This window comes from Lasioglossum baleicum, chromosome 13 (genome assembly GCF_051020765.1).
Source record: "Lasioglossum baleicum chromosome 13, iyLasBale1, whole genome shotgun sequence".
NCBI classification, from domain to species: domain Eukaryota; kingdom Metazoa; phylum Arthropoda; class Insecta; order Hymenoptera; family Halictidae; genus Lasioglossum; species Lasioglossum baleicum.
In genome coordinates this window covers 11158941-11183505 of record NC_134941.1, presented here as the reverse complement: position 1 = coordinate 11183505, position 24565 = coordinate 11158941, and the positions used below count along the sequence as shown (strand labels likewise).

The window sequence follows — 24565 nt, the reverse complement described above, 5'->3', positions numbered from 1 at the left end:
AAAACCATTTTTTTTCTCCTCTTTGCAGGCTAAAATCATAGCTGAAGCTGCCAACGGACCAACCACCCCCGCTGCCGACAAGATTCTCATCGAAAGAAACATTCTCGTGATACCGGATTTGTACATCAACGCCGGTGGTGTCACCGTATCGTTCTTCGAGTGGCTCAAGAATCTCAACCACGTGTCGTACGGTCGTCTCACGTTCAAATACGAGAGAGAATCCAATTACCATTTGCTAGGTGAGTATTTACAATCTCAAAACTTTAAATTTAGTGTTTCAAGCATAAGCAAACGTGTCGACCGCACTAGCAAATATCTATTTTGCATTCAAGTACTTATTTCGTTAAGTAGAAATTTTTTATGTTGGAGCGATGTGAAGTTCCACGTAACCAGTTATGTAGAAAATGGAGTGCGAGTATTTGAAAGTTGAGGGGTAGACTCGTTTCCAGGATTGCATAATGCAAAGATAGGATTTTTCAGTAGTCAAAAGCGCTGGATTAAAGATCAATCTAGGCCGCAGTCGCCCTCAAAAGCCCTACTTTTACGTTTATGAGGCGTAGTTTGCATTATTCAGCAGAATATTGCTGTTGCAGCATTATGAAAATAGCTACATGCGCAGCTTTGTGCTTCTGAATAATGCAAATAACGCTGTCGAACAATGCAAATTACGCCGTCGAATAATGCAAATTACGCCTCGCAAACTAAAATTAGGACTTTTGAGGGCGACTGCGGCCTGGATTGATCTTTTATCTAGCGCTTTCGACTACTGAAAAACCCAATCCTGAAATCCTGAAAAGGACAATACCGTTTGACAACGGACCGGCCGTTTCTACAGGAATGCTCGTTTTCCAGAATCCGTGCAAGAGTCGCTGGAACGTAGGTTCGGTCGCGTGGGCGGTCGAATCCCCGTCACACCCTCCGAGGCGTTCCAGAAACGCATTTCCGGTGCTTCTGAGAAGGATATCGTCCACTCCGGCTTGGACTACACGATGGAGCGATCCGCCAGGGTATTTATTCCAACAATTAATTTGCATAGACATTTACCAAATGATACAGATACATTACTCTTGCTCTTTCTCGACAGGCCATCATGAAAACTGCCATGAAATTCAACCTCGGCCTGGATCTGAGGACAGCGGCTTACGTGAACTCGATCGAGAAGATCTTCACCACTTACTCCGAAGCAGGACTCGCATTTTAAGTGGTCGGTAGCCGAGCACCGCCGATATCGATCGAGATCGGTGGCGAGACGAGTGTATAAAATAATGAGCCAGTATTTTAAAACAACATCCGCGACATCGCCCAGCTGGTACTGTCCAGTCGCAAACGACAACAGACCAAAACTAGCGGCGAGAACGTGTCGCGTTTATCGCGTCGTACGAATAGATTTCTTCAACGCATCGTAATTATAATAACGATTATTTGCCTAACGACTTACTTCGCGCGCTCGTGCACCGCCGATGGAACGAACACTGTTGTGCAAAGCTCTGTGAAGTTCTGCACGCGATGTCGCGCTCGCTTTCCAGGGACTAAGCTCCCGAAAAAAAGGGTAAAACCCTACGTTCGATCTCTAGGATTCTGTTCGCAAGCCCGACGGTTCCGACGCGTTCCATCGACGATAAGTACGGCACGCGTAGACGCGTGCACCGCAGTAAAACAGTAAACAGTGTGATTCGAAATCGAGTACTGCCGTACCATCCCGTTTAGAATCGAGCGCATTCGTCACCTATACTCCGCGAATCGAGCACGAGATCGACCGATACAACGTTAGTGCATTTTTATACATCTCTTGTTATTCGGTTGATCCGGCAGTAGAGCTCGCGCGATTCGTGAAACCTCGAGCCGATCGACCGTGAAGTTCGTGACGCGAAACAAAGAGCAGTCTCCTCCAGTAGCGTAATCGACACGAGAAAACAATGTTTCGGGATGTCATTTAGAATTAAGACTCATTTCTACCGAATCGGGAAGCGCGATTTATCACACGGTAATATTGTTATTAACTCCAAGAGTATGTTAATAAACATGTGCTCTTAAATCGATCGTGCCTGTTCTTCCATGTTCCTCGAAACCACTTCCAAACTTTTGCATTTCGTGATGATGTGTGCTCGCGATCTAATCGCGTGTGCACGTTAAAGAAACCGAGTAGTTTCTGTTTATTGAGCACGCGACCGAGCTCCACTCGACGTCCAATTACGTCCCGTGCCCCAGATATAATAAGTGCAGCTAAGTGCACGAGTTTGACACGACTATATGTAAATAGACCGTGCAATGACGGAATATTCTTGTCGCCGTTGCGTAACGTTTGACTCACGAGCGACAAAAGCCTGAGGGAATCCTACGAATTATAATTAGACCGCGAGTTTTGAGCATCGTCGCGCTGTATTTTCGATCGTCGAGAGTTCGGCATAGTGAAACATGTAGGCTTTGCAATCCCGCGGGACTAAGGATTTCGTCTTCAATCTAATATTTGTATATTTAATAAAGAAACAAATTTTGCTTAATAATAAAATCTGGATCTAAATGAATTTAAATTGAAATAAATCTTTTTTGGGCAAACAAACGATAATTTAAATATAATACATATACGTATATGTATATATGTATAATAATATAAAATATATAATATAACAATTCGTTATATCTGCTGATTATTAAAAGAAGGTATTTGAGTAAAAAATTATTATATTAATAAAGAAGTTACGACACGATATAATAACTGCAATTAGAAAAAATTAGAAAAAGCTCGTTCAGCCTCTACACTTGTAGGTCGAACAGTTAATATCGATGCAACATTGAAATGGTTTATTTTGCGGGATTTCGCATCACCTTGCAAACTCTCTGATACGAAGCAAACATTTAATCAGAACAGAAATCGGCGATTTAATTGGAGCAGAACTCGTACGGTGGGGAAATTGCCTTATTAATGAAATGCGAATAAAATCCATTTCTGGTGAAGCGAAGGCTCCCAGAGCGGAGGATAACGGTGAATGATCGCGTCCGCCGGACTATACATACAGGTATTGTACTTACGTATATCGTTACCCTATACTACTAGTTGGGGCGGCGGCCACCCCCGTATAAAGCGTTTCAGCGTCGCGACGCCTGCTTCATTCGAACCGTTAGTTCTCCCAACGACGCGGCACAACCAACGGATAAGGTGACTACATGTTTTGTTTCTATTCTATCGTACTTGCTGCTTGGATATCCTAACGACGCGAGACTCGTAACGATAGGGTGGTGCACAGGTATCTCGAAAGTATTGAGCCTGTTCCCAGAGCTTGGAAACCGTTCATCGTGTTCCGAATCCAAGATTCGGAGCAAGATCCTTGTGTTGGTTCAGGCCGATACTGTCGATATACCATCGAGTACCGGTACTCGAGACGGCACTGAACGCGTTAGAATCCATCGTTCGGCTTTCGGTGCACGGTGCCGGAAGCTGAACGACCCCAGAAAAAAAGGGAGAGAGAGGGAGAGAGCGTTGTTGATATCGTGCTCCAATCAGAATTAACATTATCAGGCATTTCCATGACCACGACGGTACCGTGTGATACATGTCCACGCTGCTGTTCGCGTAAACTCACGTTCTAGCGCGATGGTCGTTTGAACGTGACAGAGGCTGTGCTCGAAACCGCGTTCGCTCTCGACGAATGCTACCCATTTTGATGAAGGTAAATCCGCGTTGCATTCTTACTGGCACGAATCGGCCGATCCGATCCGCGCGATTCAAACGCTCCTCTTGCCGCGCCGCAGTCTATGTATCACGCGACACGTATCCTTTCTTCGTTTCTAGGTGTCGAGGCCTGATCGACGAGTGAACCCTGACATGTCCATTCCTATGGCAAACATAAGCAATGGAAATGGATCCACGATACAGATCAACTCGCGACCGGACGACATACAGAACCGCATCATCGGGGGTGAGTAATCCGCGACCTCTCTTTTTTTAAATATTGTTTTGAGCGGAGAGGGTTGAAATGCGTGTTTACACACATCTCTCCCGGCGAGTGCGAACCGGGACTACTCTCTAAACCAGTGTTTTCCAACATAAACCTTTCTAAAATTCTTATGCCCCCTATGTAACGTATACATAATTTTGAATATTCCATTGTTCACTGAAGACATTTCACCCTTCTAAAATTAAACATTTTTTCCTAGATAGAACACAGATACATACAACCTTCCTAGATAGATTACAATACCTCATGCAGTACTTGAATGTTCAGTAATTGGTAAGATTCCAACATATTTAATAATGTAAACGATATTGTGAATAATGGTACAGCAATTTTTAGCGGTGTCTCTGACAAGGGAAGGACCCCAAAGGTCCGACATCGATTTTGATAATTTTTTGTGAGATGATGGTATATGGATCCCTGATTATGTATGCAAAATATTTGGTGTATTTACTCAATAGTTTTAAAGATACAAACAATTTAACTTAACCTGCTTGCACGGCTAATGGAACTTCGAAAACTTGAAACTTTAATTGTTTATATCTTTGAAACTATTGAGTAATTACACCTAATATTTTGCATACATAATTAGCGATCCATCATCTAACAAAAAATTATCAAAATCGAAGTCGGACACTTGGGATCCTTCCCTTGTGAGTCACCTCTCGAGTGCTAAGGGTTAAATGTTTTAGGAAGAAATCACTAGGAAATTGTTGAATTGCCCCCCTGTGGAGCGTGGGTCCCACTTTGGGAAACACTGCTCTAAACACTCCCCCTTGATTGAATGATAATTAAATACCTCGTGCAATAAGAGTAAATATTTTAATAAAAAAGAATGATGCCCCAGGGACCCGGCCGGCTTTATCCTGTGGACTTTACTACGACTTTCTCCTAGTTGCAATCCGCGACCTTGTCGCGAACAAACGGGGACAAACGAGATTCTAGGGACGATCGGTCCGGTTCAAAACGCAAATTGTTCGCTTACGTGTACTTTCAGTTCGATTCGTTTCGTTTCGGGGGATCGAAGTATCCATAGGATCGGGCGGGACCCACTATGAAATATTACGCAGGTGTAAAGAAGGTCAAACTTTCCATTACGAACAACTAATGTACGTACGTACGTATCGAATATACATATACATATAGGTTCTACATATAGGAGAAGAGGAAAGGTCATCAATCATTTTCCGTTCTCCGTACTTCCACAATTCAGACGAACACGTATACAATACTATCCAACACGTTGTTTACCAAACTGACAATCATATCGTGCCCCATTCGAGAGGTTCGTACGATACCGGAATACATACACGGCTAGACTAATGCAAACACTGTATTATCGCATATTAACCCTTAGCGCTCGAGTGGCGACTCAAAGTCGCCATTAAAAATTGCTGTACCATTATTCACGATGTTGTTTACGTTATTACATACGCTGGTAGTAAATATCTCCTTTATTTTTAATGGCACAAAAGATATTTATGGCATAATTTCAATGGTATCGAAGGAGGAATATCATAGAAGAACAATTTTTATTTGTCCGGTTATTTTTTAATAGTTTTTGCAAGGTCATCCGTATTTTTTATCGGGAGAACTTTATTTTTTTATTCCATCTTGTTAATTACTCGAGCATATTCAAATGTATATTTTCAGCCGCTATAAGATGGAATAAAAAAAATTAGTTTTCTATGAAAAAATAACCGGACAAAAGAAATTGTTCTCCTATGATATTCCTCCTTCGATACCATTTAAATTATGCCATACATATCTTTTGTCCCATTAAAAATAAAGGAGATATTTAGGTGGCCTCCTTCAGCTGAGTCACCCTGTATATTTATGTATTGTACCAGGTATTATATCGATTTCATATCCATAAAATTAAAAAGAATCGTATACAATGGAATTATTCTATAGTTTTAAATATTCTATATTTTACATTTGGCAATTATTGAAATTATAAAGTGCCACATCTAATAACATATTGTGATAAAAATTGCACAAAATCTAAACGAATGGAGTTTTGTCTTTTTTGTAAGCTAAAAGATTTCAATCGCTTCTAGTGCTCGGTAGGTTTACTGTTTAAATAGCTCCGACTGCAAAGGGTTAAACTTGACCAATCAGTTCTCCATGACTAAACAAACGCCATAGGTAATTAATATGCTGTTAATTATGGAAGTGCTCTGAGTGATATACTTCTTATAATTATGAAAGTGGTCTAAGTCATGTATTTCTTGGTTCGTGTTACGTAACACTAGAACTACCGGATAAATCAAAATGAATTGCTCCTGATTTCTTCCATTAGAAATATTAAAACTATAAATATGTTTTTCTGAGAAATTATTTTAGTCAACTTCTGTATTGAAGTACATATTTAAACAAAACTGGTACAAAATCTAAACAAACGCAATTTTGTCATTATTATAAGGCAGTGTATGCCAATTGCGATTAGTTCTCGGTAGTTCTAGTGTTAAAGAAAAAGGATATGAACACTAAATGAACTCCATATGAATGTCTAAACAACCAACTCTATATGTATAACGGTTCATATTCGACAATATCGTAAAAATGATATTGGATTAATTTAGTTTAAAATACTGTTCACACAACTGAGGGTTCCTCGACACTATTTAGTAACAGCAGCAATTTCATTCGCAAATCAACAAGTTGTCCCGAACAATGTAGTCGAATCGATTTCTTTCGGAACAAATAGATTCGGGCCAAATTCTCTGGAAAAACAAGATGAATCGAACGCGATCGGAAAGCCGCGAGATGAACCACGATTTCTCGTCAGATCCGCCAAGTAGAAACGGTCGACCATTGATCGGCCATCAATAGGCGAAGATCGGAGAACATTACGTATGTACTAGTGCGGCGTATAAGATACGCGGTCTTTGCCTGCGGTCTCGAGAAGTCGTTCGTTGCCTTACACAGGTGAACTTGTGTCGTTTAACATTCACCTTGCTTATGGATTGCTGCCGACCGGGTATAAACACAATCGGCAAATTGTTTCTAACAACGAGTACAGATCGATCGCGGCGCTTCGAAATGGAACGCGTTCGCACCAGCAAGCGTAATCGTCGTCGCTGTGTCGTTGACGGGGAAAAATGTTCCGTCCGTAATAGTCATCGATAACGCGTCGAAGGTCGCCTGGAAATGAAAATATGGCATACAGTATTTACAAGACTAGTCGATGAAATTTATAGAAGGATAAGTCTACAAAGGATCGATGGAATTCTGATCAAAAACAATTTGGTAAAACGGCGTGAAGTTTCACAGTCAGCCGATAGGCTTCGGGATGCAATATTTTTTTCCCCAGGCGTTTCGGTCGGTCGTCGCGTGGAAACACTGCGACCGATTTAATATTTATCGAGCCCGGCGCCGCGTTGCATATTTCATGTGGCAGCCGGCAATCGTTTTCCATGGCGATGCTCCTGTCCGCGATGTAATGTCCCCGATAAACCAGATGCGATTTGAAAGCAGCGGAAAATCTGAGGGGCGCGATCTGCACGAATCGGCGATCACGCGAGAAAACAAAGTCGAGTGGCCTGCGAAACGGCGATCGATTTTCACTGGGAACGATGATCGAAGAACCACATGCTCGTAATGGAACCGGCCGGGTGGAGCGAAAGAGGGACGAAGGAAGAGTACATCCGGAGAGGGTTGATGGAAGGGGTGGTCGCGCGCACTTCGCGCATGCCGCTCTCGCCGGAGCGAGACGGAGATGGACATGGACGGGTAAATCGAGATCGAGCGAGATAAAGCGAGAGAAAGAGAGAGAGAGAGAGAGAGAGAGAGAGAGAGAGAGAGAGAGGGAGCGGATGAACTAGAGATGCAGTCGCGGGGATAGAGAAAGAGGAAGATAGGCCTTTTCAATGTGGGTGGTTAAACATAGACCGAGCAGCCACTGGTCTCACTCAGTGAACCGTGAGACGCGGATAACGCGTCGGAAACTCGAGTTCGAGCCGCCTCGATCCATTCGCGTTCCCTCGGAGAACAACAGGCTCTCCGGCACCCTTCTCTGTCCGCTTAGACTTCGGAGAGACACTTCAGAGGATTCTCGCCGGGTGCAGGATCGATCCCTAGATCGAGAACAGCCGCGTCAACATGACGGACGGTAAGCTGTGCGGATCGCGAACTACCGGGACAACGAATTTCTCGTTCACCTGTTACGCGCTGTGCGGTTCCGAGGGGAGTGCTGTGAAATGATCTAGTACGATACAGAGATGTAGTCGGGGTGGAACACTATCCTTCTTCTGCAAAATGAATAGCCGAATCTGTGAGATACATCGTGGCGTAGGTCCAGGTCGAAATTAGGCTACTCTTCGTCCGGGTCTATCCTAGAAACTCCGATAATGTATTCCCACGACGCGACGTTCTCCTCGAAGCTCGGCAGCTTTGATTAGCTGTCGCGGAAACGTCCCAGCCGACAGGCTGACCCGAATATCCTGTCCCCCAGGACCGTTCCATTTTGCGACGCCATCGCTTCCGCGTTGTCGCGCCGCGTTCATCCTCCTCTTTCATCTGTCGCCGTCAGGCCATCGAGCGATCGAGCCATCGTTTTGCGAATGTAGGTTGTACACACAGTGTTTATATCGATCCGAGCGAGGACCGACCATTCTTGCAATCAATAAGAAGAATGAACACCACTATAAATATGCATCTCCGTCGCGTTCCAGTCTGAAATCGCGGGGGGGATGAACGCGAAGCGGACAACGCTCGGAGATGTTAATTATTCAGTGGAAGAACGAAGTTAACGGGACATTTCAGGAATTCGGACAAGTTCATTAGGCTAATGGAACGCAGGTCGTTTTGGTCGATCGCCTGATTTCGGAGTTGATTCTGGAATTTGTAGGACGTTTAAAGGAAAACTTCGACGATAATCGAACCGGTAGAGATCGGGGTTATCGGTCGACGAAGGTTGCTAAACTTTAGGATCTCCGCGATACGGCCGGCTTGACTCAACCCGGCTGAACCAGTTGCTTCGCTCTCGATCGAAAGATTCGAGTGGCCGACAAAGGGGGACCTGTTGTTCCTTCGGAAACAGGGAAAGTGGGGCGAGGGGCAAGGTTTAGCGTGCAATGATAGACGAAATATCGACTATCCTGTTGAGTCAAGTCGAGCCGAGCGAACCTATCCCAACCCTTGAATAACAGCCCCTCGGACGAGGCTAATTAGACTATGTAACTAGACGTTATCGTCTCCAGCAAGCATTCTTCGCGACAGCTTTCGAGATAACCGGATAAGAGTAATTTGTTATCGTAGCACGAAGACTGGCCGCTTTTTACTCGTTTCACCGACGATTACCGAATGTTTCAGCGGAGGATAAGACACCAGAGGCCCCCAACAACTGCAAGACCATCCTAGTGGCACTGTCCTGGGTCGTCGTGATATTAACGATGCCGTTTTCCCTCTTCATCTGCTTCAAGGTGAGAGCTCCTACCGCCCCTGGTCTCATTCTATCGACGAGTACGGCGACCCCCTCGACGACGTACTATAAATCTAAAAATATCGGTCATCCACTCACCAGATTCTATTCTTGTTCCTCGAGTTCGTCGCGATCTCCTTCGGTGTCCATTCACTTCCCGTTATCCCTCTCTATGGTCACTTTACGCCGTTAAACGGCTGATCGGTTTCAATCCCACGCTTCCTGAAAACCACAACATCATTAGCAATTAATCGCACCGCGAATTATATCGGGTCGGTGCGGAATAGTTCGTGCCCGATTCCTTGTTGGATTTCGATGAGAAATCAGGCGCGAACTTCTCAATGGATTCTCTGCAAAAATAATGGTAAAGTTTAGGGTGTTTGCCTGGGTTAGTAACTTAAAGTTTTTGGGGATTATTTTTCAACCTAAAAGCATTGTTTCGCATACGTCAAAAGGTCGTAAGACGTTCAGACCTGAAATGGACATAAAGCGGACGTCTTTGAGACATCGTGTGGTGTTTGACTAATGATTTTCCATGAATTTACCCGTAGGTGGTGCAAGAGTACGAAAGAGCCGTGATATTCCGACTGGGGCGGCTCCTGTCCGGCGGCGCCAAAGGACCCGGTAACTTTTTCACTTTATATTGTGCGGTCGAGCACAAGAACGAGGAAATACATTCTGAAACTTTCAGGAATCTTTTTCATCCTGCCGTGCGTGGACAATTACGCTCGCGTCGATCTACGGACTCGGACCTACGACGTGCCACCGCAAGAGGTAAATCTAACGTCTCATAAATCGCGAACGGACTGTAAAAAGGTTCTGCATCGTGACAGGTGCTAACGAAAGACAGCGTGACGGTTTCGGTGGACGCGGTGGTGTACTATCGCGTGAACAACGCGACGATTTCGATCGCGAACGTCGAGAATGCACACCACAGCACCAGGCTGCTGGCTCAGACCATGCTTCGGAACACAATGGGCACCAGACCGCTTCATGAAATTCTCAGCGAGCGCGAGACCATTTCAGGCAACATGCAGGTAGATGCATAATCATCTCCCGGGACAATTAAACCGTAGAAAGTGTAAACGCTCCAATTACATGTATAATCGAACCTCCAGGTATCGTTGGACGAGGCTACCGACACGTGGGGGATCAAAGTCGAGCGTGTGGAAATGTGAGTAACTCCACCTCTCGAATCCCATGGTTTCATAGCATGAGAGAGTATCGTTTTTGAAATTTATTGTACAGCAAGGACGTAAGGCTGCCTGTTCAGCTGCAAAGAGCCATGGCCGCGGAAGCTGAAGCCGCTCGAGAGGCTCGCGCCAAGGTTCGTCTCGCTAAAAATTAAATTATTACAAGAATATCTTTTTATACAAGAAAGGCGCCGAGTCAATTTGTTCGCGTTGATTACAGGTGATCGCGGCAGAGGGCGAACAGAAAGCTAGCCGAGCGTTGAGGGAGGCATCCGAGGTGATAGGAGACTCTCCTGCCGCTTTGCAGCTTCGCTACTTACAGGTACGCGCAAGGACCTCCTCGAAGTCTCTAGCTTCCGTCTTAGAATAGAAATGCTTCATTTTTAGGGATTATTAAAAGGAACTCGGTTTACGATTCGTACTAATTCTTGCATCCTTTACAGACTCTGAACACGATCTCGGCGGAGAAGAATTCGACGATCGTGTTCCCGCTGCCTATCGACTTGTTGACTTACTTCATGAAAGCGTCCGCCCACAAGGACAACACGATGTAATCGCGAGTCGCGATCCGTTCCTCCGAATCGCTCCGCGATACCAAGAGATCGCGAGGACAGCCGGGTGATAGGGGTCTTCATACACGCCCTAGAAAATTCAATCCACGAAGCGAGCTGTCGATATTCAAACGTGATCGTTACACCATTAATTTAATAATACTCGATCTCGATACACGTACAGGCTCTAAACTTATTCACTTACGATTTTCCGGACGTGCTCATTCGATACAGTATTATGTAGCATAAGTTTGTAACTCGCGTCCACGACGCAAAACAATACTTTCGCACTGTGACCGCACACTAACTGATTATATCGACCAATTTTTCAGAACACCGTATATACCTTTCTCGAACTTTCACTCGTATTTTTTGATAACTTATTTAACTTCGACTGCTTAAAACAGACTGTAAGGTGCAACAAATGAGGAACAAGTCACAGCGATTCACTGTCAGGTATAACCATGATTAACGAACGATCTATTCGACATAGTGCAACAAAAAGTCTGTCGATCGTTCCGCATACTTTGATGACATCGAACGACAGCATTCTCGTTCTCGTTCTCGCGACCTCGTCAGTCGAGAACTCGACGTTTAACGTTAGAAATCTTTTCTATGTACTTGTTCTAACTATACATATACGCGTTGTGTACATTGTGTCGTTGAAAACGTTGAATTTTCACGTGTTCGAGATTGAAATTTGCTATATCAAAGATTTGTTAGAATTTATTTTCGTTACATTCCATATTATATATTAGATATATATATACATACACATATGTGCCCATAATTATGAAAGCGGTCTAACAGTAGGTCAAATATTTCTTGTTTCGAGATATATTTAAAGGAAAAAGATATTAAATGTATTCCACATAACGTTGAAATAACAAGCTCTATCTAACGGTTCATTTTCGACAATATCGTAAAAATTACATTGAATTAATTTCGTTTAAAATAATGTGACGTGAAATAACTGATAAACTCTTTTTTTTTTTAATTTTCATTTAGGCACTTTCGTAATTACGAGCACGTATATTTTCATGACAAACTCGAACACAAAAATGGAGCACCCTATATCAAATCTACGTGTTGAAGTTTTGTCCATGCGCTCGATCGTAGCCTAGTTCTAGCGGCGCGACGAGAATAAAAGCAGGTCTCGTTATCGACACGGAACTCGATCGTTTTAACCGACCAATTAAAACGTACAAAGCTGTCCGTGTTTCTCGAGCATACTTTCCGGCGTCAAACGTAAATGTTCGATTAAGCCGACGACACAAGACTTAACTGAAACGATGGATATTAGACAATGTACAAAATCACCTCTCAGTTGCATCGTCATCAACGGACTGCGAGTCTTTGTGCAAGTTTATTGTCCGCCATGATCGATTAAATGGAGAATGTTTTAGAATTAGCGACGACGGGCGAATCTTTAAAAAAGAAAAGAAAGTATATATATCTCGGAGCGTCTGGGAACATATTCACTTCCACTCGTGTATGCGTGTAAATTGTGGTCCTTCCCGAGTGAGCAGAGAAAGTGGAATTCATCTTACAATTAGATAGCAAACGTTGCGCGAGCACGCAGACGATTAAATAGCGTAGATTCTACAATTCTCACACACCTTTGTCGCGGTCCTTCTCTTTCTACGATGTTCAACCGAAACTCTGCATCTCCTAACGATACAAGAACTAAACCTACCTCTGTGTTACATGCTTCGATCTATACTTGTGATACTATGTTACGTTAATATAGAATAACTTTTTCATCGACTCTGGTGACGTCCGCGGTCTGTCGCGGGCAAATAAAATACGAATACGTTTGCAAAACCACATCAACTTGTATTTTCTCATCCACTGGAGTCGTTAATATTCTTTGGTTTACCTGAACAAAAATCAGCGAACAGAAACTCATCACAACTTGGTCGTGCAAGGTTGTTGCACGTAATTCAAGCAAAATCCTCTGTTCCCGACGTCGTTCGGCGCTTCGATGCTGTCCGTGTGGAAAATCAATCTGAACGGCTTCACGGTACCTGAAGAGAATCGAATGAGTCATTGAAAACACGTTCACCGATATTTACTGTCTAACGAGAAACGCTTACTGACGACGGAAGACGAATTCAAATTTTGATTCTCCGCGTTGAATGTTCCGCCGCAAATACGATCGACGCACATCATCATCGCCATCGGTAGTTTGCCAGAGTTCGATGCACACGGGATCGTCAACCAGTCGGCCTGGCAACCAGCTCCAGTCACCGACGCAATCTGCGTCCCTTGCGTGTTCCCCGTCAACGTGAACGAGCTGCTTCGTAGCATCTGCGCGGCCGGAGTTCCGTTAGGCGGTACCATTGCCTGACCTGTTCGTTAAACATCAACCAATTATTATTCAAAATACAATAAAGTCGCGATCTAGCTCCCTGAGGTGTAGGGGTCTGGACTTGAGGTCCAGAGGTGTAGATTCACCCCTAGAACGGATTACCATTACTTTTTATACACTCTGTTCTGTCGGCGCGGTCGACCCCGTCATAAAAAAGCAGTTTCCCCACACGATTTCTGTCCCTGCTCAGAACAGGCGATGGGAGATAGATCGCGACTTTACTGTACAATTTCAATGCACCCTTTAACAAAAGATTGACCTTACCATCGATCGGACACGCCATATATTGGATTCCACAAAAATTTCTTTCCATTCGAATGCAAATACTGTAATCCTGATTCGACAGCTGCAGTCCCGTGTTTGGATCGTAATTGAACGATTTGATTTGGCCGGATATGCCGGTGAAGTACTGCAGACATCCTTCCTCGGCTCTGTATATGGTGTCGCAACGGATTTGCGATATTCGAACTTTCCAGGATCGGGAGAAGGAGCCTCCGCTCGTGACGAACGTTAATGTGACAGGGTTCGTTTGTCCGACCCCGACGTCGATGTAAACTGAAAGATATGTCGGTCATTTTCCATAATGTCTCAATCTTTTAGTGGAAATATATTCTACAGTGTCAAACTTGTTATAAAATAGATGTTTTGTGATCGTGCTGCTATACGTACTATGATTTCCATTGTTGATGCCACAAATAGGGGGCACCGGGTTTCCCCCGGACACGATGAACTGATCGTAAACGCATTGATTGTTCGTGGTTTCCGGTCCCCTTATATTAAACAGGATGAAATCCAATCTGAAAGTTAGGCGCAATTCCCAATGATTCAGAATAATAAAATACTGAAATACGAAAATAGAGTGCCGAGCTCACCTAAACTGACACACAGATGGATGCGATTTGACGAGGGTCAACTGACAAGACTCCGTGCTGTCGAAATTCGACGGATAATTCGGATTAACGAAATAAGTGTTGTTAATGCTAGTCGTCTCGCCGCAAGATACAGTTACTGATGCAATCAAAGAATTATTGCCAGACATTTGGGGCATTTATCGAGAAAACACTGTAATACGCATCACAGCGAAAAATAAATACATAATAAATTTACCGATGCAACAAACCCCGTAACCGTTAGCACAAATCCCGCTCGACACGCCACCGCGTTGCGAGCACTCCGATGCTCCCAGGCAAGTACCATTCTCGCCGTTCAATCCAGCGCAAATGTTATTGTCGAACCTCACCACGGTGAATAATGGAAAAACTACACACAAATGAATCCAATGAATGAAATTTCGTTAACAAAGACAACCAATACGCACTTACTTCGTTTCTCTCGGCCAATGTGACTCGGTGCACCGTTTTGGACGTTGCTCGATTTCAACGTACTTTTCGGCGAATCCCGCGACAACGTTTCCTTCGTGCGAACATTGCTTCTTTGCCAGAAATGCGTAAACCTTCTCAGAGCATCCCACGCATCGGCGTCGATGCACGTTGTGGACGCGTATAGTATAAACGCGAGAAAATGATAGAAACGCATTGTTATAAGAGACGCAGTAACAAAAACCTTCTGTTGTCGTACTAGTAAGCAAGCCTGAATCGGTCCTGACACGACTGGGAGACAAAAGCACGTGCGAAAAGATAATATACTTGCGGTCGCGTTTAAACGATCCGCGCGTCGCGTTTAAACGATCCGCGCATCGCGTTGCTGAAGCGCGGGTACTAGCGTCGAAACGGTTCGTAAATAAATATGGTGAAAGTCAAATGATTTTATTGACCATTGTGCTCAGCCATCGTGTCGAGACGGTAATTTTACTTTCCCCCTGCAATTAAATGAATTTCGACCCCTTGAGCTGCAGCTGGCGCTACGTCGGAGACCGCATTCTAACGCTCTCTAAAGCGACAACCGTTGACGGTAAAGAACGATAACATCTTTGTGAATACGGTCCTTTCCATCTTTGTTTGGTACAATGGATGGCGGAGCATTATCTTGACTGGAAAATGCGTTAGATGCATAGGCTGATAAGAGAGAAAGCGAACTTTCTAAATGCTGCACTAAGCGTTTGTCAGCACGGTCTGTAGGTTCCAAGATGAGCGCGACACACAGGACAATAATGGTCTATGTTGTTGCACGAACCCAAGCAGTACGGTAGCATGCAACACGGCCAGCATCTGCGAATGAAAGATTTCTTTTATCCGCTTGTAAGTACGTGTTTCTCGACTGTTGTTTGTAAAACTTATACCCGCAGAATAGCAGCGCGAAAGCGGTAATGTGAGTAATTGCGGATTGACGAACTTCTACAGCTGTGACGACGATCGCGGTGCAACGGGGGCACACGGCGGTCGTAGGTCTTGCGGCCCATAGTCGATTCTCATTCGCTGCAAGCAAAGCGAATCGTTACTAAATCGTGAATCGATAATCCGCCCGATCGAGCGAAGATATTCTGTTACGTGAACCGGTGAACAGCTGATCTTCCATGGAGAAAGACGTGAGACACATTCCTTGCGCTTGTGCCTGTGCTTGGGCGTAACTCGGAGGTGGTATCGGAGCAACGAAAGACGATTGATTTGTCGGTCGAAACGGTCCCCAATTACGCATTGGCGGGCGTCTGGCAAATATCGACGAATACGTTGGCGGTGCATCTCTCATGTGAGCACGCGTGTACGTCTATTCCGTGAATCAGTTTCCGTTATCTTGCGGGATCGGCCGAATAATTTCCCGGTTCTGAAAAGTACGCAAACAAGCACAATTGATATCCTGATTGTAAACAAGATATTCTAGTATTAACCCTTGTGTAGCCAACCGGGTACCCATTTATTGCATTTCTTTCAACAATTTGTTAATGTTTCTCTAAAAATATTACAAAATTTCTCTGAATGTCCATTCTTTGCTTGCTAACATATGAATTTATAGTCTTAAAATAAGAATTTGTGGAGATATGTTAAATACAAAAGGTTTTAAATAATCTAAAATACATTTTGGTTGGGGCTACATGAGGGTTAAGGATGCCTCGTCGATGTACATCTCAAACCCGGGATATTATTCTGCCAGACCCTGTATGATTCGGTTAATGCTAGAAGACACTGGTTACGGTATGGAAATTTCAATACTTCGTCGTTCGTAATCGGCACGCATTGCAAACAACTAGAAAAACTCCACTGCTGATTGCTAGTTCCAAGCGACGACAGAGTGCTACTTGTCGTGTCCCTGTTGCTCGACGATGTCGCATCCAACGCACCCGAACATCCAGACGAATTTGGCGTGTCATCGTTGTCTTGACAAAACGTACGAGCGTCAGTACATTACAATAAATACTTTGGATTGGACAGCACAAAGAAATCGTTAACAGAATGTACCAGATTCGTTGACGACGTGGAGCAATAAGCTACGCGCATCGGGTGACGGTGCCGCGTAATTTGTAGTCACGGTTAAAACTTCATTTTGTTGGCCACTTGTCGACGAGGTGAGCGACACAGATATTTGCATAGTGTCTTGCGAAGCTTTGGGCATTAGTGACGGATACGGCGGCGTTGCTTGCGTCGTAGCTTCTCGGCTAAGCGTGACCGACGTCTAAAGCGAATGAAAAGGTTAAACTTACCTTCGGTAACCAGAAATGTTTGTCCTTCTCCTATGTATTTAATCCAGTAGATTTTGCTGAGAAGATGCCAAAAATCCAAGTTTCAGTCCCTATTAGAGTGGCGACACTCTTATCTGTCAAAAACACTGAAAATTGCTCAACTATAAACGCTTTTGAACCACTGATCTCCCATGATGGAAACTTGGATTTTTGGCATTTCCTCGTCCAAATCTACTGGACTACATAGGAGAAAGGCAATGAATTCTGGTTACCTAAATGCAGCCAATGAAAATTTGCTTTAGATTGAAATTTTTCGATTTCAGAGACAAGTGTAGCAGGAAATACCTTGCTCTGCAAAAGCTTGCGTGCAAAATATGTCGCATTTTCGCGGGATTCTTCGAGATCGTGGCCAGTTTCGTAACTGAATCGAGTCGGTAATGTCGTCGAGTCGATAAATTGCCTACCGGACGACGACTGTGTTACAGTTAGCCTGACCAACGTTAGAGGGGTCTGCGTACCAATCGTCGATAATTCAGTCATTCTCTTTACCGATCCCGTTTCCTTCGACTCTTGAACATTCTCTGAAATACATGTACTCATGTCTAACATAATAAAAACCTCTTCCTAATTGTTCGAATATCCTTAAAATGAATGAACGATATACCTAACGCAGCTGATTCAGCTTCCTCTACCTCTTCTAGATTACCTTCAACGCCCTGTGCAGCATGGTACGAGGAACTGTCACTCTTCGAATGCATAGTGACTGACTACAACGAATCATTTAAAAATTCTGCATGATAATTATGTAGACTGCGGATGTTATGCATTTTCCAATTTTTGTAGACAAATTTGAAGAAAGTGGAATGAGATAAAATTCTATTTTTAATGTAAACAGCCTTTGTAGATCTACAACAAATAAAAATTCTACAAAATTCTATCAAATTTTATATTCGAGCCTTCCTTCAAAATTTTCATAAGCCATGAATGCATAAAGATCCGCAGCCTAATGATAATTAATTAAAAGTTGACGACTGTTCGGGGTCAGGACAAATACGATTAATTACCGGGACGTATTTAGGTGTTTACGCGAACGGTAGTTCAAATCGTGTTCAAATCCAACAGAAAAATAGAGGTTACTGGTCTCCGCGATACATAGCCGCCGGCAATGTTATTCCGTACGGTCCAAGCATGGTTGGTACCGCTTCTTCGACAATGCTCGCGTACCGTCAACTACAATAAAAGGGGATACTTATCTTTTGCAAACATTCTGCGAGTCGATATTCAACGAACCGTTCGAAACGTGCAAAGAGGAATTTCAAATAGAGCGCTGTTCGACGAACATAAAGATGGCACTCGACATCGGAGACTGGTACTCCTAAATACTGTACGTACACCGTAGGAAGCTCGGAAAGGATTCCGTTGGATAGAAAGAATGAAAATGCGATTATCTAACGTTGCGTTCGTCTCGCCGAGGCACTTGTAATTTCAGATTCGATCGTGGTTATTTTCTAGTCCGATCGTCGAGGAACGAGGAAGCCGAAGCGTCCCGTTGTGTTGCGCGTCGCGAGTAATCGCACGCAGCGGCGGCCATAAAAAAATCGTGGCGCTGCAGCTGCGTTGAGCGTGCGCTGACGCCATTGTGTGCTCGAGAGGCGAGAACAGCCGAAATGGAGGAGAGTCAAACATCGGAAAGTGTCGCCGTGCTACCGGACATGTCCGAACCGTTGACGAGCGAGACCGAGGAGGCGTCCGCCCTAACGACCGAACACGAGGCGCATCCCGTCGCGGTGACGGCAAGCGTCACTTCGGTACCGGGTGTTGCTGGTGTTCCAGGAGTCGGTGTACCGGTTTCTTTGCCTGTTGGTTCTATCATCGGTGTAGCGAACTCAACCAACGGCACGACCTTCAACGTCATCACCTCGGATCAGTTGCAGGTCCGTCGAAACAAGGATCTCTTCATTCATCCTTTCCTCTTATCGATATCAATTCGATTAATACTCGACGATTTTCTTTTCTCGATCAACGGATCCACGATTGGCATGGACGAGGGTTGGGTTTGTTTCATATTCTACGCGTACACCGCGAATCATGGTGTACGCGCGTAGCGCACACGCGTGTTAGAAATTTTAGAAATGATAGTCCAACGTTAACCCTTATGTGGCCAACCAAAATGTATGGATTATTTAAAATCTTTTGTGTTTAATGTATTTACACAAATTCTTATTTTAAGATTATAAAATAATATATTAGCATTGCACAAACTCTCATTTTAAGATTATAAAGTAATATGTTAGCGAGCAAAGAATGGACATTCAGAAACAGTTTGTAATATTTCTAGAGGAATATTAACCAGCTGTTGAAAGAAATGGAGTAAATGGGTACCCGGATATCTGGTTGGTTACACAAGGGTTAAAGGGGATAGACTCGTTTCTAGGATTGCGCGATTAGCCTTCTCTAGGCCGCAGTCGCATCTAAATTTCCTGTTTTTACATTTACAAGGCGTAATTTGCATTATTTGGAAGCATAAAGCTATGCATGTAGCTATTTAATTAAAGTTGCGACAGCTATATGCTGCTGAATAATGCAAATTTTGCCTTGTAAACGTAAAAATAGGACTTTTGAAGGCAACTGAGCTCTACATTGATCTTCTATCTAGCTTTTCAACTACTGAAATGAGAAAACGCATCCCACACTTTTGCAATCCTGGAAACAAATCTACCCTGTTAATCCTCTGCAGATTGCGCCAATGTTTTCACTTGGATACGATTATAATTCTATAAAGAATGTTTCTGGAGTCACTAGCATCCCATTCAAAATGCAGTGCATTTGTAATAAGCAGTTTTCTCTTTCAGCTACCCGGATCTGGCCAGTTCAAGCAGATGCTATGCGTGGACAACGGTTTTATCTGTGAACCTCGTACCGACAAGGACTCTGACCCTCTACGGTGGAACGGAGAATTAAAAGCGACGCACATAGTAATTCAGAATAGTACAGAGGAACACGAATCCGAACAGATACACGTCTCGACTGGGAATAACCAGCAAATATGCAGTTGGTCAGAATCTGCTAATTTGGCGGTGTTGCCTGTCAGGTGTAAGAACACGAATGCGGAGCTACACAAAAGTCGTTTCGGGTCTGGAGCCAGAGGGAGATGTATCAAGCTTGGCCAGGAATGGTATACCCCAAGTGAATTTGAGGCGCTCTGCGGAAGAGCGTCTAGCAAAGATTGGAAGCGCAGTATTAGATTCGGCGGCAGAAGTTTGCAGACCTTGATAGATGAGCAAATTTTAAAACCGCATGCTACTTCTTGTACTTGCGCGGCGTGTTGCGACGATGATAGCGCGGTAGGCATGTTAATTGAATTACTTAATTATTAATGTATGTACGTAGAATATCGATAGTTATTACCGATTGTATACTGACTATTACAGACAGGTCCAGTACGATTATTTACGCCCTACAAGCGTAGAAAAAGAACGAGGGACCCGTCGGACGGAGATATACCGACGCGAAAGATCAAAAGCGACAACTCCCGCGATGGAAGTAACAACGACGAAAGCGACGGTGAAGTCGTTATACCTGACAAAGAAGTATGGCCACAGTTTGTTTCGACTGATGGGTTGGTTGTGCAGCAACCGCAAGATCAAGACGGAGTCGTTCAAAGCGTACACCAAACGGAAAACGGACAGACCGACGATGTGTTTAAAAAACTCGACGAAGTGTCGAATAAAATGTTAAAGCTAGCTTACGAGTTTAGGAGAACTTTAGAAGAAGCTAAAGAAGTAACTAGACAACAAAGAAGAGAGCAAGCACTAGTAGCCCAATTAGGAGGTAGGGGAGATGTTATTGAAACTGTTGGGTTACAACCAGCATCGGATACTCATAACAAAAAAGTAATATATATATATATATAACAACTTTGAATTCTATAAAAAAGAAATAGAATCTGTACATGTTTAATCGATTTCTTTATGTTTTGTATTGTAGTGCGCCAATTGCAACAGGGAAGCATTCGCAGAGTGCTCTTTATGTAGACGAACGCCGTATTGTTCTACGTTTTGTCAACGTAAGGATTGGGCAGGTCATCAAGTAGAATGTGTTCGGGGTGCTGCTGAAACTGTAATGCTAATAGTAGAAAGTAGTAGTGGTGATACCAGTGCTCTTGCGACGACTACGGGGGACCAATAGCTAGTGTTCCTCACACCAATTCACCAAAGGAATATAGACACTGAACAAACAAACTTACAAACTTCAAAATTGAAAGAAGAGACGAAGACTTAACACAGATTTGTTTAATGACTTGAAGGTCAAAGTTCTGTATATACCGTAGTAAATATTTTATACGCGTATAAGCTAAAGTGTAATGATATTATTAAGTGCATAAGTATATACATACAGAGAAGTGGAAACTTATTCAGGATCATGGCCGGAGAACATGAGAAACGTTGATGAAATGGTCAAAAATCATATACCAAATGATTATGCGAATGAAATGGCATGGAAATATGCTTCACGAAAGCGTACGCACGCCGTATGCATATACGTATGTATTCACGTATAAATACGTATATTTGCAATACGATGTTATGTCCCTAAAACATATGTGTATACATATGTATACGTATTACAAATTAGAAAATATACTTTTATGATTTTTTTTAAATAAAAATCTAAATCGACCAAAGGAGATAGTTAAGCTTCTATGGAAACTATTTATGTACATCATTACAAAAGTGTTTTCTGTTTTGTAGATATTATTTTGTAATGCTATTTTTATTAGTAAAATTTTTGAAAAGTGATACCGCTTTACTATTCATTTTTTAGTACAAATACTAAGAGAAAGATTATTAGATACTTTTATTCGTACTTTGTTATATCGAATCAATTTTGCAAGAATATAATCGTAACTAATTCGCTTGAATATTTTTAAGAACATCAATTTTTAGATTTGTATACATCGTATACAAATACAAATCCACACAAACTCCTGAAAATAATGCAAGTAAAAGATGAACGTGATACATAGTCGAAGATGTATTATTTGCCTAGTATTTTTAATATGTTTTTTTAAATAAAACACATGAGAAAATATGTTTACTCAATCTGACATGGTAGAAATATTATACCGGGTAGATAGTAGACAGTTTTTGTTGCATTTATATATCTAAAACCAGAGAGATGAATAAACTAATATTTTTTCCCACTGATAGGTTCTCTGCATCTTATTTACCAATGAGAACTTTCTATGTACAAATACAAGATGTCGTTTTTCAATAAAATGCGAAGAATAATGAGGAAATTAGCGTTCAGTTTCTGTTCTAAAAATGATTTAATATCTGTGTGTATTATATTATACAAAGTACGTGACATCTAATAATTTCCGTAATGCTTTAGTCTGTATAAAAAGGCACTACCGGATCTGTTTGAGATGCCTAAGTAACCACTACCCGGAGAAAAGCTGATGGCTTCGGGCATGGACATGTTTGTTTGAAACGTTGGGAAATTCGAAAAGACAGTAAACGACGGTAAATGTGCCATTTTAAATGCATTATGCTTTTTATCCGAAGCCATTGCTAGTATCTCGGAATAAGAATTAAACTTTAAGCTGGTAATCGATGTAACAAGATTTAAGAAAATTTTCAAAGGAACAGGATTTTGTTTTTCTAACACAGTTTTCGTATCGTACAAGTTTACAACACCCTCCTTACTACCTGTCGCCAAAAATTGACCGCTCGGAGCCATTGCGATAGATTCGCAACTTAGACATCCATCGTCTATAGCACGATGTACACACGAACGACTATTTACATCCCAAATGTACATTTCAGAACTGTCTGCAGTTGTCCATAACAAAATTAAATAACAATTATTAATGTAATATATCGAAGCTAATAGAGAAGAATATGCGCTATGTAACACTTACCGCCGTGTGTAACGAGCGTTTTACTGTCTGGTGTGAAACATAACGCTCTGCATCGTGCATTCATCTTCAAAGTGCCGACCAGTTCCTTCGATGAACTGGATAATAAATAAATTTCCCCTGTACGGCCACTGAAAGCTATCAATTTCCCATCTGGAGATACTTCGTAATCCTAAATATTTATTTGGAAAGTTTAGGTCGTATCTTCATGTAAAATCTTCAGAAATATAGTTATACGAACCGGTATATTTGTTACTCCATGCGGTAATAGTATTTTATTTGTTTTTCCGCTAATTAGATTGTAGGAATGACAATACGGATAATATTGAGAACCAATTAGAACTTCTGTACCATCTCTTAAAAATTTTGCTGCGCTGATAGGAAATTTTTTGTATTGCATTGAATGCAGTTTAGTATTCTCTATACCATCTACCTGTAATTGTATAATCATTCAATATATTTTATACATATTTGTATAATAGGTAATTACCTGAAAGAGAGACAGTGTACCGGATGTGCCGGCAACCAGTGCTACAGTGGAAGACGGATGAAATTCTACGCTTGATATAACCGGTCCTTCTACATGCGTTTGTTTATTAATCGGATTTAAGGCTTTTATATCGATTATACTCTTAGGTAAGTTCTTCAGTTTTGGTTTCTCCAAATGGGAACTATGCTAAAAAAGTACAGTACTATTAAAAATAATACAAATTTAAGGGGTGCCAGCTTTTTATTACCTTCAATAGATCTTTGTCTAATTCATCAGTGTCTTCTTCTATCTTTTTAAACTTAGCCCACTTCGGAGTGCCTACATACTGTTTATGCTGTGTACGCAGATAGTCTTTGTATAATTTCTGTGGAATATCAGAGGGTAGGTATCGATCCTGTGCAATCGTAGCTGCTCGCATTCTAATGTAAAGTACAATCAGAAAATGATAAACAAATTAAACGAAATAATAGTTCGATGTGTGAATATACATACGAATATTTATCGTCGTCTTCGTCGACCCATGCCTGTCGTCTCCGACGGTTTGTGTCAACATTGTCATCGCCTTCTTCATCTGAATCTTCAATTACATCACTGTCTAAAGTGATATCATCATTGACATCAATGCTTTCGTCCAAATCAGCTTCGGTCTCGTCGTTTAACAAATTGTTTATAATATCACTTGGATCGCCAAACACGATTCTTTCCAACCTGTATAAAATATTATGCATTAGAACTTACGAAATCCATTCAAATGACATTTACGAATTATATGAAAACTATACCTGGCTTCTTCTTCTGGGTTGTATTTATTTTTCCGTTTCTTTTTTAAAGGCTCAGTAAATTTTTGATTGTACAGTGTCTTCGTAGGCATACGTTTCTTTGGAAGCTTTTTATGCACAGTGGATTTCCGTGCGACCGTCCCATGTTTCTTTGCAGTTGTTTCGCTCATTTTTATTACTTATTTAAATCAATACATAGCAAAACAATAAACAATTATGTATTTCCAACATATAACCTCACTACAGTGTTTTGCATACACGCGGACTCGTTCACATATACGTCACTTATCATCACTTATGGACTGTTAT

General features: G+C 42.4%; 6 protein-coding genes across 14 annotated transcripts in view; 3 read left to right on the top strand and 3 right to left on the bottom strand.

Moving 5' to 3' along the window:
• Positions 1-2035, top strand: part of Gdh (glutamate dehydrogenase, mitochondrial) — an 8983-nt gene extending 6948 nt beyond the window's left edge. The window contains exons 6-8 of the mRNA XM_076437284.1: positions 29-239; positions 853-1007; positions 1085-2035. Of these exons, the coding sequence (XP_076293399.1) occupies positions 29-239; positions 853-1007; positions 1085-1201 (483 nt within the window). The 3' untranslated portion in view covers positions 1202-2035. The remainder of the gene's footprint in view (positions 1-28; positions 240-852; positions 1008-1084) is intronic.
• The window catches only part of LOC143215279 (uncharacterized), a 17966-nt gene extending 1880 nt beyond the window's left edge, over positions 1-16086 (bottom strand). The window contains exons 1-8 of one of the 3 annotated variants that reach the window (XR_013010345.1): positions 14816-16051; positions 14601-14753; positions 14366-14501; positions 14163-14290; positions 13758-14048; positions 13219-13473; positions 13002-13149; positions 9478-9600 (exon numbers count right to left, since the gene is read on the bottom strand). Coding sequence is in view for 2 of the 3 variants with exons in the window: in XM_076437290.1 (XP_076293405.1) it covers positions 13031-13149; positions 13219-13473; positions 13758-14048; positions 14163-14290; positions 14366-14501; positions 14601-14753; positions 14816-15029 (1296 nt within the window). In the remaining variant the exon portion in view is untranslated. Of the gene's footprint in view, positions 1-9477; positions 9601-12303; positions 13150-13218; positions 13474-13757; positions 14049-14162; positions 14291-14365; positions 14502-14600; positions 14754-14815 lie in introns of those variants that run through there. The other 2 variants (XM_076437290.1, XM_076437289.1) reach the window with 2 other exon arrangements.
• LOC143215280 (band 7 protein AGAP004871) lies at positions 3007-12949 on the top strand. Of its 4 annotated transcripts, none has more exons than XM_076437293.1 (10): positions 3007-3157; positions 3791-3917; positions 9270-9379; positions 9930-10002; positions 10070-10152; positions 10212-10415; positions 10497-10552; positions 10627-10705; positions 10792-10893; positions 11015-12949. In XM_076437293.1, the coding sequence occupies exons 2-10, from the start codon at positions 3824-3826 to the stop codon at positions 11123-11125; spliced, it is 912 nt and encodes a 303-aa protein (XP_076293408.1). In that variant the 5' UTR covers positions 3007-3157; positions 3791-3823; the 3' UTR covers positions 11126-12949. The 4 variants fall into 4 exon arrangements, with proteins under 4 accessions (XP_076293408.1, XP_076293406.1, XP_076293409.1 ...); XM_076437291.1 differs by lacking the exon at positions 3007-3157 and adding an exon at positions 3287-3668; XM_076437294.1 differs by lacking the exons at positions 3007-3157; positions 3791-3917 and adding an exon at positions 6411-8067.
• Positions 15244-18695, bottom strand: LOC143215282 (uncharacterized). 3 transcript variants are annotated; one of them, XM_076437299.1, is made up of 5 exons: positions 17732-18695; positions 17413-17648; positions 16847-17060; positions 16601-16764; positions 15244-16214 (listed from the first exon to the last, which is right to left on the bottom strand). In XM_076437299.1, exons 1-5 carry the CDS (start codon positions 17823-17825, stop codon positions 16170-16172), a joined length of 753 nt encoding a protein of 250 aa, XP_076293414.1. In that variant the 5' UTR covers positions 17826-18695; the 3' UTR covers positions 15244-16169. The 3 variants fall into 3 exon arrangements, with proteins under 3 accessions (XP_076293414.1, XP_076293412.1, XP_076293413.1); XM_076437297.1 differs by having other exon boundaries at positions 16072-16764; positions 17732-17834; positions 18132-18695; XM_076437298.1 differs by having other exon boundaries at positions 16074-16214; positions 16513-16764.
• On the top strand, positions 18506-22387 carry Deaf1 (deformed epidermal autoregulatory factor 1). Of its 2 annotated transcripts, none has more exons than XM_076437287.1 (4): positions 18506-19121; positions 19920-20411; positions 20499-20960; positions 21055-22387. In XM_076437287.1, exons 1-4 carry the CDS (start codon positions 18735-18737, stop codon positions 21253-21255), a joined length of 1542 nt encoding a protein of 513 aa, XP_076293402.1. In that variant the 5' UTR covers positions 18506-18734; the 3' UTR covers positions 21256-22387. The 2 variants fall into 2 exon arrangements, with proteins under 2 accessions (XP_076293402.1, XP_076293403.1); XM_076437288.1 differs by having other exon boundaries at positions 18520-19001.
• Wcd (U3 small nucleolar RNA-associated protein 18 homolog wicked) lies at positions 22378-24565 on the bottom strand. Its single transcript, XM_076437286.1, has 7 exons — positions 24260-24565; positions 23970-24185; positions 23725-23896; positions 23478-23663; positions 23229-23420; positions 22991-23159; positions 22378-22901 (listed from the first exon to the last, which is right to left on the bottom strand). Exons 1-7 carry the CDS (start codon positions 24424-24426, stop codon positions 22438-22440), a joined length of 1566 nt encoding a protein of 521 aa, XP_076293401.1. The 5' UTR covers positions 24427-24565; the 3' UTR covers positions 22378-22437.

What these genes read in the sequence shown, in the direction of transcription:
- Deaf1 (XM_076437287.1), top strand. Translation starts at nt 18,735, where the DNA reads ATGGAGGAGAGTCAAACATCGGAAAGTGTCGCCGTGCTACCGGACATG. An exon ending in TTGGCATGGACGAGGGTTGG is followed by an intron (nt 19,122 to 19,919) that starts GTTTGTTTCATA and finishes TTTCTCTTTCAG; the next exon opens with CTACCCGGATCTGGCCAGTT. An exon ending in GTTGCGACGATGATAGCGCG is followed by an intron (nt 20,412 to 20,498) that starts GTAGGCATGTTA and finishes TGACTATTACAG; the next exon opens with ACAGGTCCAGTACGATTATT.
- Wcd (XM_076437286.1), bottom strand. Translation starts at nt 24,426, where the DNA reads ATGAGCGAAACAACTGCAAAGAAACATGGGACGGTCGCACGGAAATCC. An exon ending in GAAGACGACGATAAATATTC is followed by an intron (nt 23,897 to 23,969) that starts GTATGTATATTC and finishes ACTTTACATTAG; the next exon opens with AATGCGAGCAGCTACGATTG. An exon ending in ATGGAGTAACAAATATACCG is followed by an intron (nt 23,160 to 23,228) that starts GTTCGTATAACT and finishes ATAAATATTTAG; the next exon opens with GATTACGAAGTATCTCCAGA.
- LOC143215280 (XM_076437291.1), top strand. Translation starts at nt 3,648, where the DNA reads ATGCTACCCATTTTGATGAAG. An exon ending in ACGACGTGCCACCGCAAGAG is followed by an intron (nt 10,153 to 10,211) that starts GTAAATCTAACG and finishes GCATCGTGACAG; the next exon opens with GTGCTAACGAAAGACAGCGT. An exon ending in CTCGAGAGGCTCGCGCCAAG is followed by an intron (nt 10,706 to 10,791) that starts GTTCGTCTCGCT and finishes CGTTGATTACAG; the next exon opens with GTGATCGCGGCAGAGGGCGA.
- LOC143215282 (XM_076437297.1), bottom strand. Translation starts at nt 17,825, where the DNA reads ATGCATTCGAAGAGTGACAGTTCCTCGTACCATGCTGCACAGGGCGTT. An exon ending in AGCTGAATCAGCTGCGTTAG is followed by an intron (nt 17,649 to 17,731) that starts GTATATCGTTCA and finishes CATGTATTTCAG; the next exon opens with AGAATGTTCAAGAGTCGAAG. An exon ending in CCACGTCGTCAACGAATCTG is followed by an intron (nt 16,765 to 16,846) that starts GTACATTCTGTT and finishes CGTTTTGTCAAG; the next exon opens with ACAACGATGACACGCCAAAT.